Here is a 12,958-nt window from a genome sequence, read left to right as displayed (position 1 = left end):
GCAGCGCCCACGTGCCGCTGGCTTGTGACTGGCAGGAGCCGTGGGGCAGCCTGCTTCCTGGCTGCCCTCCTTTGTTCAGCAGGGCTGGGCCAGCCCTCGCCTCTCCAACCTTGCAGCCCTCTTTGGGGGAGAGAAGGGCGACCCAGATGAGGGTTTTTTGTCTGAATTGAGGCCCTGGCCTGTGACTTTTCTCGCACTGCCTGCCCCCGTTATCCAGGCTGGCCCAGAGTCCTGCAGGCAACTGTGCGCTGGTCTGGAGCGATGTTTGATTCTTAGCGAGAGGCTTGCCCACTTTGTTGGCATCCACGCCACTGTAGAAGGCCTCGCTGCGGTGTGTTGACATAGCTTTGGCGTCCAAAGAGTCCCGTTCAGAGACCTACGTTGGTACTGTGCTTGGATCCCTGCCATACCTTCTGCTGCAAAGCTTTGTCAGACAAAAATCTGTCGTCTCAATACATGGATTATTTTCACGCACAGCCAAAGCACTGGGTGAAGCGTAACATAGCCCTTGTAGAGTATCCCTCTGTGTCAGGCTCTTTCCGGTACGTGTTCTCCCCAGCCGTGCAGAATAATCACTCCTAGCGCTCTGCCCTTCTGTAGTCCTTTCATCTGAAACCTCAGAGCCTGGTTTGCAAATGTTAATTAAGGTGCGTGGAGGGGGGTGTGTGAAAAGATCATCTCTCCCTTCTCACAAATGGGGAAACTGAGGCTGAGACGTGCTGTGACATGTCTGAAGGAGTCCGGTAATGGCGGCAGAACTGGGGTTAGGATCCAGGGCTCCTGAATGCTGGTTTTGGGCTGCGAGCACTTTTTAAAAAAATAATGGATTTGAGCGATGGATCCTTGTTCTACAAAACTGCAATGGTTTAAATTTATAGTCCAGCAAGCCGATTATTAAAAACTTAAGTTTATTGCCCTTTCTCCTTGAAACCCCGCAGAAACAAATAGCGTGTAAACGGATCTCTTTTCTACCTATCGAGTGAATAGCAGTGGCAGTTTAGCACTGAAAGTGAAGAGTAACTGTGGAGTAAATTAAACTTCAAGTTCTTGCAGGTAGAAATCGTGTGACGTATGGCTGTAGAGCTCCTTGCTTGCTCTTGCTGCCTTGCGAGCACTTTTGCTTCCCTTTTGGGCTTGTAACAGAAAAGTCAAATTGATTTCACATTTTGCTCTTCCCTAGCATATTTCATTCCAGACTCTTTTCATTGTGTCCCTGGCTATCTGCAGTCATAATTTTATTTATACAGCACCTGCGCTGGAGTGTGAATTGCTTTACGGTTTAAAAGGAAATACATGGATCGACTGCGTTTAAAACATGCCCAGTGAAAGACCAGTTCAAATCAGATTGTAGCTGTTTCTGTGCAGTCATGTTCAGCTGCTCAAGAAGTTGGCTCTGTTTTGCATTTTAATAGTGCCTGAAACCTGTCGGTTCCCAGTGGCTGTGATCTGGCAGTGAGTACTTGGTGGCCAGTTACCTGTACCTACACGGAGCCCTACGACTGGTTCATGGAGCACTGTGGGGGTTCAGGCATCCACCTGCCTACAGCAGTTGGTAGCATTAAGGCTTGGGCTGATATTTCTGTATCAGTGGATAATTCCTGAGCTTTATATGTGGGGGTTATTTAATCCATTGGTAGAGTATAGCTGGGCCAGCAGTGGAACATGGCAGTTGTTAAACAGTACCCAATAACTGCACACACAGGTTTAGGACAGCAAACTAATAGAACTGTATCCTATTGAAATTGCAGATTAAGTTACTGCAAACAGGCAGTATTGCTTCCCTCTGGGCTGGCAATTCTGATGCCAAATTGGGTTAATATGACAACTTGTTTGTACGAGAAATACTGAGAACCAGAATAGATGCAGCAGTGGGGAACGAGGATAATACCACAGGGAAGAATTGTATATAAAGTGCAGAAAGGTTAGCTATGTAGCTTAAGAGGCTTTTCATTTTCTGACTTCTGGGGAAGTTTCTGCTGTATATTCCTTTTTAAAGTCCTGTTCTGCCTTGTTAAATCTACTGCTGGATGCTCTTTTGGCAGGCTGAGAGAGATGGTACAGATTGTGCTTTCTAATAAGCAGAGATTTGGTTTGAGGTACAGAAATAGTCTTTGTTTTTAGATTGTTGCAAGGTGGGCATCACACGAGGGGGGTTTAACTTCTGGACGTTTCATGAGAAGTTCTGTGGTTCTATGAAGTTACAGGAAAGCCTTAAAACTTGAAAACACGTGAGCTACAGGAGCTAATCCATGCATCTTGCTGGAGGAGTAAGGAGAACTGTGTTTACAATTGCAGTGTAGACCTAATTTGAGGGGCCTCTTGCACTCCAAAGGAGTGGTTTATAGCCTCAGAACTGTCTTTGAAGATTTAGATCTTGGCTCTGAGCAGAGCTACTTTTCGACTTTTCCCACCCTATTTCCACTTTGTGGAGCAGCGCTGAGCTTCATGGGGACAGTGGCCTCTTGATCGTCTTGCTCTGCTTTCCTAGCCAGATACCAGTCCACATCTCTACTCTTTGTTTCTTCTTGGTTTAGGGAAATCGCACATGTTGCATTAGCAGTTAGCACAGGACCCATTGCTCCAGAGGCAGAGTCTGCACTCTTATTAGCAGAGTGCCTAAGGATTAATTTCAGTATTGTTTATGAGCCTCTGATCTTTCCTGGTGCTTTGAGATTTATATCACTTTCCTTGCTCCTGAGGGCAGGTCGGGTGTGGCAAGCGTGTCTGCTGCCTTGCTGTCACTGTTGGGCATTCCTTGCAATGGCAGATTTGGGATCTTCAGTTTTACTTGGCTAGGATATTCCCTGTGCTAAACTTCCTAAGGTTCTTGACCCAAACTACTGTGCAACATTGTTCTACACTTCTAGTTAGTTCCTATGTCTTGCGTGGGTTGTGAGTGAACTGGATGAATCCTGCATTTATTTTTAACACAATTTGGAAATTTGTGTTTGTAGTGATAATTATGCAGCATACTGTACTGTAGGAAAAAGAAGTAGCATTCCTAGACCAGGACAACAGTCCACATAGATGGAATAGATTCTTCATGTTGGAGTGCAGGCTTTGTTTAAATAAACTAAACACACCAACCTGTAACATCCTGTCTGATATTTGGGGGTTATCTTCAGTTGGGTTGATCCACTTCCTCGACCCTTCTCTGGGATGAGGGAAACAGGATACAGCAAACTTGCAAGGAGCAAAGGGAGCAAGCAGCTGGAACAGAAAATCAGTTGATGAGGTGAGAGCTTTGAGCTGTTTCTGTTGCGATGTGGCATCTCTTGGGAGCACGCATTAAATGTCCCTCACAGCAGCATTGTGGTGCTTCTGCATCCCCTTCTTGGAATTGTCAGTGTCAGCAAATTAATGCAAAGGCAAGGATTTCTTAGGGTGACATCTTGTCTCTCCCATCATTTCTGGACCACCATGACTACAACATTCTTACTCTACAGCTAATTTATGCTTTTTGGTCTCATGTGTCAGCCATGGAACATACTCCTACCAAGAAGAAAAGTATTTCTGCTTTTAGATTTGGGGGTAGGCAAGAGGGAGCAGGAGGCAATGCACTGTCTACTGGCAGTAGGGATGCTCCAGTTCTGGTGTTGCTTGTTAGTGGTAGAAGAAACTTAAAAGTTGCCTTTTAATCCTGCCCTTGTTTGGGAAAGGTGCCGGCAGGCTAGGGAATGGCTTGTGGTAACCAACCCCCATGTGGTCCCGCCCACTCCATCATCCAGCCTCTGGGTGCTGCCTTTTGTTTCCAGTTTCTAACCGTCTGTTCTCTCTCCTCCCCTGCCCCACCACAGAGTTCTACCTTGTAAATACTGTTATTTGTATATACTGTAAATGATGACATCGGTGGGCACTAACCGAGCCCGGGGGAACTGGGAGCAGACACAGACACAGAGCCAGACACAGCACAAGCAGCGGCCACAGGTAAGGGGAGTGTCCATGGAAACCAGCTAGCTTGGAGGTGGAGACCTGGCACTCTTAGCTGGTCAGAGCAGTTATGAGTAATAGCTGGGCTTGGCTTAACGTGTCTCCCAGAACCACTTCCTGTGTGCTCAAGGGCGCTGCTGCTCAGGGCAGGGCAGGGACAGGCTGCTTGGGCTGTTGCTGGTAGCACAGCTACTTCATTAGTGTTCCCATGTGAGAGCTGGAGCTGAAACCACTCTGCTTTCTTCGGGCTGCTCCCTGCCCCTGTTAACAAACACGGATTGCTGATGTTCACCTGCAGAATGTGCCTGGGAGTTGAGATCTGCCCCAAGAAGAGAGAGGGCGGTGCTTGGTGAGCCAGTTGGCTCACGTGCATGGGGAAGTGTCCAACAGGGCCTCACTCTCCTCCACACCTCACTTGGCCCTTTGTCCTTCCTCCCCTCTCAGACCCACATTTGCTCTCCTTCCTTTCCCCCTCTGTACACGCTCTGTTCTGGTGCTTGCAGGGGAGCTGAACCTTGTTCTTTGGAAAGTGGCTGGTTGGAAAAGCACTGCTGTAATCCTGCATCTCTTCCACCTTTGCTCTTTAGGCTACTGCGGAACAGATTCGACTTGCACAGATGATTTCGGACCACAATGACGCTGACTTTGAGGAGAAAGTGAAACAAGTGAGTGTGGAGACATGGGCAGATTGGGGGGCATGCAGGGTCTGGCTAGAGCACAGCCAATGTTTGGGTTGTGGGGGTGGGAATGGGGTGCCTCTCTGTTACCCGTGTCTTCGTTTCCAGGAGCTGAAGTGCCAGCTGTGTTGAGCTGGGGGCTCAGATGAATGGTGGTAACTGAACTAGGCTATTTACAGGAACTGGCTGTGGGTTAGCAGTGCAGGGTTGGAGGGAAGTGAGAAGGAGGGCAGCTAGCTTGAATAGTCTTGCCAGCTGGAGGCCTGCTTGCCTGCTGAGTCTGTCTGTGTCTGCACGACTCTGCAGTTGGACAGACCAAGGAAAGCTTCTCTCATTGCAGCAAGCCACAGGAAGTGATAGGTGGCACTTGGCTGTCATGAGCTGTATTTAGAAGGCCAAGTGCATTCCTGCTTGTCCAATAACCATGTGTTTAGGTGGGAGCAGATTTGGGGAAGGGCTGTCAGAATGGTTGAGGGGATGGAACATTTTTCTCATGAGCTTGGTTGCTTGTGAAAGCCAGGAGCTGGATTGACTGCCTCAGGGGATGCCTCCCTGTCCTGTACCTGTGAGCTGCAGAAACTGTATTGTTTCTTCTTGCTGCTGCTTCTCTCTACCTTGTCAAAGGTGCTCCATCTGTCTACTCTTTTGTCTGCTTGCTTAGGCTGTGCTGCACTGGGCTGTCCTGAGTTGGATGCACTGGGGCTGAGGTGCTTCCTCCACCTCTGTAAGCGAATGTGTGGATGCTGTGGAGCTGTATTGGGTGCTGCAGCTTAAGCCCAGAGTTCACTAGCTCAGCCACACAGCAGCCAGATCTGCTGCAGCTGGTTGCCACGTTGGTCTTGAGCTTAGATGTGAATGCTTAGATGGCTTCTTGGCTCAGCAGAAACACTTTCATTAAACTGGAGGTGTTCCGGGGGCTCAGTATAATCTTGCCTATGGATGAAGTGACTGTATCCACCAGTTAGAACAGGATTGTGAACTTGGGAGCTACTTCAGGCTCTTCCACTGGCTTGCTCCGTAACCCTGGGCTAGGCATTTCTGGGCTGTTTTGTTTTCATCCCTAAAATCTGGTGTTTCATTGCTTCCTTTTGCGCTGTGGCTGGTGCGCTAGTCTGCTTGCCCCTTTGCTGGCTGTGCTGCCTGCTAAAATACAAACTTGTAGATGCATAGGGAGAGGCTGTAAGGTGGTCTTGTCTGTACAAGGAATGGAGCCAAGTGCAGTTCCCAGAACAGCACTTGGGATGCAAATGTTTGGGCAATGCTTGTCTTTGCTCATGGGCTTGTCGCGTTGACATGGCTGCTGCAAACCACAAATCTGTGTTAAACTTTGACAGTGGTCTTTGGGTTTGTCTGAATTTGTCTTCTACTTTGTGCATCAGCTATTGCCTGTAAACATCTAGCGTGTACTAAACAACAGCAGTGGGTTCATCCTGTGATGTGCTCTTCCAGGGTCTGGAGAGGCATACTCTCCAATGGGTTAATAGCGTTCCACAGTAGTCATTGCATCTAAACTGGCCCTCCTGGTGCAGGAGAGTCCTTGTGGTCGACCAGATATCCCCTCTGTCTCCCGCAACTTGGAATGCTTGGATTCCTGGTTTTGAGACGACTGAATTGTGATGCTGTGGTGATCTGCTCTCCTCTAGTAGATCTCACAAGGACTGGAGTGTGTCCTTGGTCTGGAGCCTGGGGTATGTCAAAGAAGACCTGTCCCTTGTCTGGGCTTGGAATGAGCTCCTGGTGTCATTTTCTCCACAGCTGATTGACATCACGGGCAAAAACCAGGATGAGTGTGTGATTGCTCTGCACGACTGCAACGGGGATGTTAACAGAGCCATCAACGTGCTGCTGGAGGGGAATCCGGACACGGTAGGCCTGGCTCCTTCCACTTGTAGAAAAAGGGTGTCCCCGTGAAGACTCTGTATCCAGAGCATGAGTTGGGGAGGTGATTTTTCCAAGTGCTATCTGCACAGATCTGCTGTCTGTTCATTTGGGGCATACAGGTCCTGGTAGGTGGTTGTGCCTGGTTGATATGCCTATGGCTTGTGCAGACCTAGGAGAGGCTTAAAGGATGAAGGTGAAGACTGGTAAATGCTCTACTCTTTCCTGTTCCTCCTGTCTTGTGGTCTACAGTGCTGGGCTTTCACCTCTTAACTAAGTGCAGTCCTGCCTCGTAGCTGACTGGCCTGCCATGGCTTGGGTTCTTCACGCTGTGTGGCATGCCCTCACAGGCCCTAGTGCCCAGTGCTGCCACTTGCAGTGTGCTCTGCCGAGCTGGATTTCATCCCTGTGGTCTGCACACATTCTAGCTTCCCCATGTACTCTTACTGCCCTGAATAAACCCTCAAAATAAGTCTGCCTGCAGGGAGCTGCCTGCAGAGCATCTTGGAACATGGGTCCTCCTCCTTTGGGACAAAGGCAGCCAGACCTCAGTCCTGATACAGTCAAGGAAAGCTCTAGGTGGATGATGTTGAACCCCTTGGGACCACAGCGAAGATAAGGCTTTGCTTCATGGGATTGCCTGTGGCATTTTGGGTATGGGAAGGCTGATGGTAAGCAGTTGTTTGACTTCAGGGGCCGGAGGCTCTGAAAGTCACTTCCTGAGGACCTTGAGTGGCTGCTCTAGTTACTAAATGTGAGCCCAGACAGTACCATGTGGACCTGCCAGATGTGTCCTGTATAGCAGCTGTCCTGCAGCCTGGGCTCCAGTGACCCTTGTTGGTCTTGGCATGTGCTGAGCTATGTGCAGCCTACCTAGTTTAGATTCCATGCCTTCAGCGAGCCACATGGCTTTATGGTTCAGCTCTTTCCCATTCATCAGGCGGTAGTTAGTTGAGCACTCCCTGTAAAAGACAATAGTATCAGAACCTCTCACAGGCAAGTGTTGGCATCCCTGCCAGGAGCAGTTTCTGATAAGCAACAGACAGTTAGAATCTGGGCAGTTGAATTCCTTAAATGAGCAACTGCCCCTGCAAATTGTAGTGAGGACGACACACGTGAAGCCTTGTGTTGGTGTTTCCTCTCTGTGGTCAATGGGGACATTCAGCTGCATAGGATGCAGAACACGGTCGCTGCTGTAGCTGGGTAGTGCCCGAACCAATGTTGGCAAAGTAAAACCCTTGCCATGCCAGCTATTTCAGTCTGCAATGCCATAGGGGGCCCGCAGGTTACCATCTGCAGCATTATGAGCTAGGCTGTCATTTGCATTGCAATTGGCAAAAGCTTTCTGAGCTGCTTCTGGTCAGAACTCAATTGCTGTCTGATGACACTGTGAAAAGATGCCTGTTTTAATGGCTCAGACTTGTTCCTATCTCAGGACCCTCAGAGTAGTGAGGGGTGGCCTCAGCCAAACAGATAAGAAGAGACTTGTCACATTTCAGGGGACAGAAGAGTTGAGGTGACAGCGGTGCTTGGTTTGATGTAGTTTATAATTGCTCTGCACAGAGTAACTTATCTTGAAGTCCTTTCCGAGCCAGTTGGCTGTGGGAGATGGTGGCAAAGACCTCTGGTTTGAAGGTGGCTTGTGTCAAAAGCTTTTTTGCCACCATCTCTGCACATTGCTATCCAAGACCAGTTGTTCCTTTAGCTTCGAGTCATATTTTCACGTGTTTGTCAGTGACTTGTGGCTCTGTCTTAATTATGCTAACAGTGTGCAGCATCAGTTAGTGCCAGTGTGAAACCACTGTGGGCTGGCGACAAGTATGTCTGGGAAGCAGGGGTGAACTGATGGTGTATTTAACTTGCTGTAATTATTTCAGAGTGACTTGAGCTCCCTTGTTCAGTGCTTGTGTGTTTCCCAGAACCAGGCAAGGCTGCATGGTAGGAATGACAGATCCTGGCAAGGTTTGTGTAAGTTTGATGGTGAACATGGTTAGTAGATACTGCCTCTAGACCTGGGGTCTAGACAAGTGACACCCTTGAGCATTGTCTTTATGAAAACATAGGTAAGGTCCTTCTTACAGCCCAACCTTGTTCAGATGAACAAGGTAACAGGGTATTTTGTAACAGTCCTTTGATCCCACAAGTGACCTAGCACAGATCTTTCTGAGGAGCTGAAGTGATCACTGGAATTTTTTAGAAGACCCTGCTGCTATTGAGAGGATGTTTCTGTTGCCTCGAATGTTGCCAAGTGATGATCTTTCTGCCTTGGAGGGCTTGGAGGGATCTAGGTTAGTGCAGAGAATTCAAATCTAGCTTCCACATGGGAGATTAAGGAGTGATATATGTGACTGGAGGTGGTGGGTCTCCCTTCAGTTTGTAGCTAACAGCTTTCTGCCTTGCAAGAGCCAGCCCACTTTAACTGGCCTCTACAATGAGCTGATACTCAACAGGCATGGTGATTTAAGGGATATGTCCCTGGAGCCCTCCTCACTTGGTCTGCAGGCCAGCAGTGGGATAAGCCTGCCTGACCGCAGCATACTATCAGTTTTGAGGTCAAACAGAAAAACTTTGGGGCTCAGTCCAAGAGCTTTGTGCAGTCTCTCACTTAAAGAATGAATGTTGCTGGTTTGGTTGGGTAACATATGACTGAAGGCTGGCAAGATGTTAGAAGCTCTGGTTGCGGAGAAGGAGGGAGGCACTGGTTGTTATGGGAAGCTGGGTAAATGCAGGCAGATGAACTCTTATTTCCTGTTCTGTTGGAACATTTTTCTGGCCTCCCTCATTACATTTTCTGTAGGTTGTTCAGTACCCCATGTAACCTGCATCCCAGTGTTGATCAGCCAGCAGCTAACCTCTTTGCCCCTCTTCTTTCCTTCAGCATTCCTGGGAAATGGTTGGTAAGAAGAAGGGTGTCTCGGGACAGAAGGAGAGTGGACAAACGGAACCCAGTGAAGAAAGCAAAGAGAACCGGGACAGGGATCGGGATTACAGCCGGCGACGTGGCGGACCACCAAGGCGGGGCCGAGGCGCCAGCCGCGGGAGAGAGTGTATGAGCCCGTACTTCAGTCGCAGCTGTAACTATCCTGGGACAGGGGAGGACACTTCAGGCACGTGTACACCACCCCCAACCTGTGCTAGGCAGTGCCACCGGGAATCGGGGCAGGCCTATTCTGCACTTGTTAGGCCTGGGAACAGATGCAGCATGGTGCAGTAGCACCGCAAAGACAGAGCATTTTCTCCCATGCCATTTTAAGGTGGCTGCAGCACTGTAGCATCCATTTCTGGATTTGGTGTCTGTAGCCTGGGGGCACCATACTTCACCACAGAGCAGCCTGGCATGGCCTGGAGGTGGTGTAGACGTGTCCTTCACACACTGCACACAAGTTCCTGGCATATCCCTGAGCCTGGCACTGCCTCTAAAAGTGTTGTCTTGTAGATGCACAGACCTCTCTGGTGCCCTGCTACCGAGCTAGTGCGGCTGCCATGACATGGTCCTTGACCCTTTGGTCACTGAGCAAATAATTCAGCCCAGGGCCACTCCATTTCACCAGTGGGAGCAAAATAAGCTGCTGTGACATCCGTAGCATGGGCTTTCTCCCGCCAGCATGCTCTAGGGCTGTTATGTATTTCACTTGGCCTGCATCCTTCTCAAGCCTGTAGTGATGTTAGAAGCTGTCTTATTGTCATATGCTCCATGTCTTTCAGTTCGGGGCCAGGAGAACGGGCTGGATGGTGGTAAGAGTGGAGGATCTTCTGGAAGAGGCACAGAGAGAGGGAGGCGAGGTCGTGGACGAGGCAGAGGTATGGAGACAGCTTCAGGTGGCAGAAGGGAGGAGGTGGTGCACCACTGTCTCTACTTCGGTGCTTCCACACAGGAGCGTTAGCTTCAGCACTTCAATGCATGAGCAGTTACTACCTACAGCTTGCTTAGTGCCTGTGTATCGCTGTACATGCTTTCAGCCTGTTGGAGGTTTTGCCTGGCTCTCCTTCCCCATCCGTGGTAATTAAATATTATCCCATCTTACTGAGGAGGAAGGGGGAGAATTGAGACAAAAGTGGTTATTGTAACCTTGGGCAGGTGGCTCGTTAGCAGCAGAACCTGGGGGCTTCCAGTCCTGTGGTTGTCTCTGGGCAACTTTACTGGTTCTCTATAAGCAGAACAGACTTGATTTTATTTTTAAAACTCTCAGTGTCAAAAATAATCCCTCCATGAAACAACCTGAGCTCTTTGGAATTGCTGATGAGAACACATGCTATTGGAATTGGAATCTAGTGCCTGATACCTTTTACCTGGTGACAGATGGGGGAACTAATTTGTGGACAGAATCTTTTATCACTAATCATGTTGCTAGCTAACTGGGGTTATTCACGTGCGTATAAAGGAGCAGTCTGAAATCTTATCAGGAGGGGAAGATAGTTGGGCCTTAGAAACTCTGCGTTGGTAAACTCTTAGCTTCAGTGATGCACAGCAAAGAAGGCTCCCCTGTTCAGCTGCAGAAATACGATGAAGAACCATTGTGTATCTTGCAGGTGGCTCTGGAAGGCGGGGGGGAAGATTTTCTGCCCAAGGCATGGGGTAAGTTTCACTGAATCCAAAGCACAGGAAACGCAAAATTCCTTGCAATTTTTTTCTTTTTTCTCTCTGCATATGGAAGCCTCTATAGTAATCTTGTTAGTGAATGATGGCTTCAGTTATTCCCCATTGACTTATGCTGGTTTATCTGTTTCCATGTCAGCATAGCATTGCACTCAGGTACATTTGGAATAGCTAAGTCAGCTGTAGCCTGTCTGTAAAGGGGGTTGGGTTGAGCCTGCTGGGAATCTTCCAGCAGTGCCCTTATTTAAATGCAGTTGATCTTCGCTTGTAACAGTTGCGAGGAAAACTAAATCTGGTCCCCTAATCTGTGCTGCAGAACTTTCAACCCAGCTGATTACGCAGAGCCAGCCAGTACGGAGGAGAACTATGGGAATAGCAACAACAACACGTGGAACAACACTGGCAGCTTTGAGCCCGACGATGGCACGAGTAGGTGACCTCCATGCTTCAGTCCCGTTAAATCAGACTTTGATTTCTTGCAAGTCTCCCTCAGTCTTGTGGGCCGAGTGGAGGAAAGCTACCTGTAGATTCAGGGCTGGAATTCAGCAACCTGAGTCCATTGCCTCTGGGGCTGGCATTCTGTAAGACACTTTTAGACTATCAATTGAATTGTCATGACTGCTCTGCTATGGTGACTACACCAGGCAGTAAGCGTCAGAAGCTCATGGGTGTCCTGTAGAGAGGCCACTTGGTAATCAATAAGGCTGACCATTCCACTTTCCATTGTGCATGGTATGTGAGCTGCCCTTTGAGTTAAGATGTCATCTTGCTCTTGATTTGGGTATGGAAGCACTGTGCTTCCTATCACTTTTCTTGCCCAGATGGTTTGCAAGGTGAGATCTAATTGGAGAGACCAGGCCTAGGAGTACTGTATACTCATTGCTTCCCTTTTTATCCAGTTCTTTCTTCTTGGGGCTCTCCACATTTTTTTTTTTCTTGCCTTTGCCATTTTCTTGCACCGTAAAAATGGTACAGGACATTTTCATATAAACATTGAGAGTAGGTTTGTGACACTCCGGAGAATGCAGTTTTGCTGTGCAGTGACTTGGCATAGTCTCGTGGACCCCTTTTTCTGACTAAAACTTAGTAGCCTGTTTTGAGGGGGGGTTGTCTTCTGAAGCAGTCTCCAAGTTTCACAGTTCTTTCCCTGAGATAATCAGGTGAGCTCAGCATTTTTTGTTATAAGAAGTGGCCACAACTGCACATCAGAATCGGAGACTATTTTCAACTGGCCCTTCTCTCTGCTTTTGTCAGCTGCAAAACTTCTTTGGTAGTGGTGATGGTGGGACTGTGATGGTCCAGGGATGTGGGAAAAGCCAGATTTGTGAGGTGAGGGTATATCTTGTATTGGACTAACTTGTATAGCTATGGGGCAGGGGACACAAGCTTTTGGGCTTCTAGAGACCTGGTGAAGCTGTTTCCTCACCTTGCAAATCAGACCACTTTTGACCATTTTAGAAAAAAAATTAAAATCTGTGGCTTGCTACTGATTTCGTGCTGCCTGCCCAAGGAATGGGTTAATAATAAATAGTATGCTGTAGCTACCATAATTTCTTGGATACATGTATAACTAACTTTAGAACCATACAGTTCATTTTAACAAGCCTGGCCACCATGCAACCCTAAATTTGTTCTGTTTTAGAAGACAGGGATGGTGTCTCTAAAACAAGCTCAAACAAATCATGTATGGGTGTTTGTCTGAGCTTTTTTGCAGATTATAACTCCAGTGGGTGATTCAGTGACATATAGCCAATGAATCTTGAATGTGAGGGGGTTGGATTGAGGATTTGTACCTTTGTGGGGCAAGGGGATGTCCTTATATTGCAATATGTAGGATAATAGAGCCGGATAGGAATGCTCCAGTTCTGCTTACTTG

General features: G+C 48.3%; 1 protein-coding gene across 12 annotated transcripts in view; it reads left to right on the top strand.

Annotated features, from left to right (window-relative positions):
• The first annotated feature begins 3,816 nt into the window (after positions 1 to 3,816).
• Positions 3,817 to 12,958, top strand: part of UBAP2L (ubiquitin associated protein 2 like) — a 28,604-nt gene continuing 19,462 nt past the window's right edge. For 6 of the 12 annotated variants that reach the window (XM_019527464.1, XM_019527305.1, XM_019526975.1 and 3 more), the window contains exons 1-7: positions 3,817 to 3,927; positions 4,518 to 4,595; positions 6,363 to 6,473; positions 9,364 to 9,592; positions 10,191 to 10,286; positions 11,016 to 11,061; positions 11,399 to 11,511. In XM_019527464.1, coding sequence (XP_019383009.1) covers positions 3,838 to 3,927; positions 4,518 to 4,595; positions 6,363 to 6,473; positions 9,364 to 9,592; positions 10,191 to 10,286; positions 11,016 to 11,061; positions 11,399 to 11,511 — 763 coding nt within the window. In that variant the 5' untranslated portion in view covers positions 3,817 to 3,837. The remainder of the gene's footprint in view (positions 3,928 to 4,517; positions 4,596 to 6,362; positions 6,474 to 9,363; positions 9,593 to 10,190; positions 10,287 to 11,015; positions 11,062 to 11,398; positions 11,512 to 12,958) is intronic. The other 6 variants (XM_019527630.1, XM_019527552.1, XM_019527384.1 and 3 more) reach the window with 3 other exon arrangements.

Source organism: Gavialis gangeticus, unplaced genomic scaffold, assembly GCF_001723915.1.
Source record: "Gavialis gangeticus isolate Ggan-Ray unplaced genomic scaffold, GavGan_comp1, whole genome shotgun sequence".
Lineage (NCBI taxonomy): Eukaryota > Metazoa > Chordata > Crocodylia > Gavialidae > Gavialis > Gavialis gangeticus.
The sequence above is the reverse complement of the archived record's forward strand: the minus strand, read 5'-3'. Positions and strand labels throughout refer to the sequence as shown.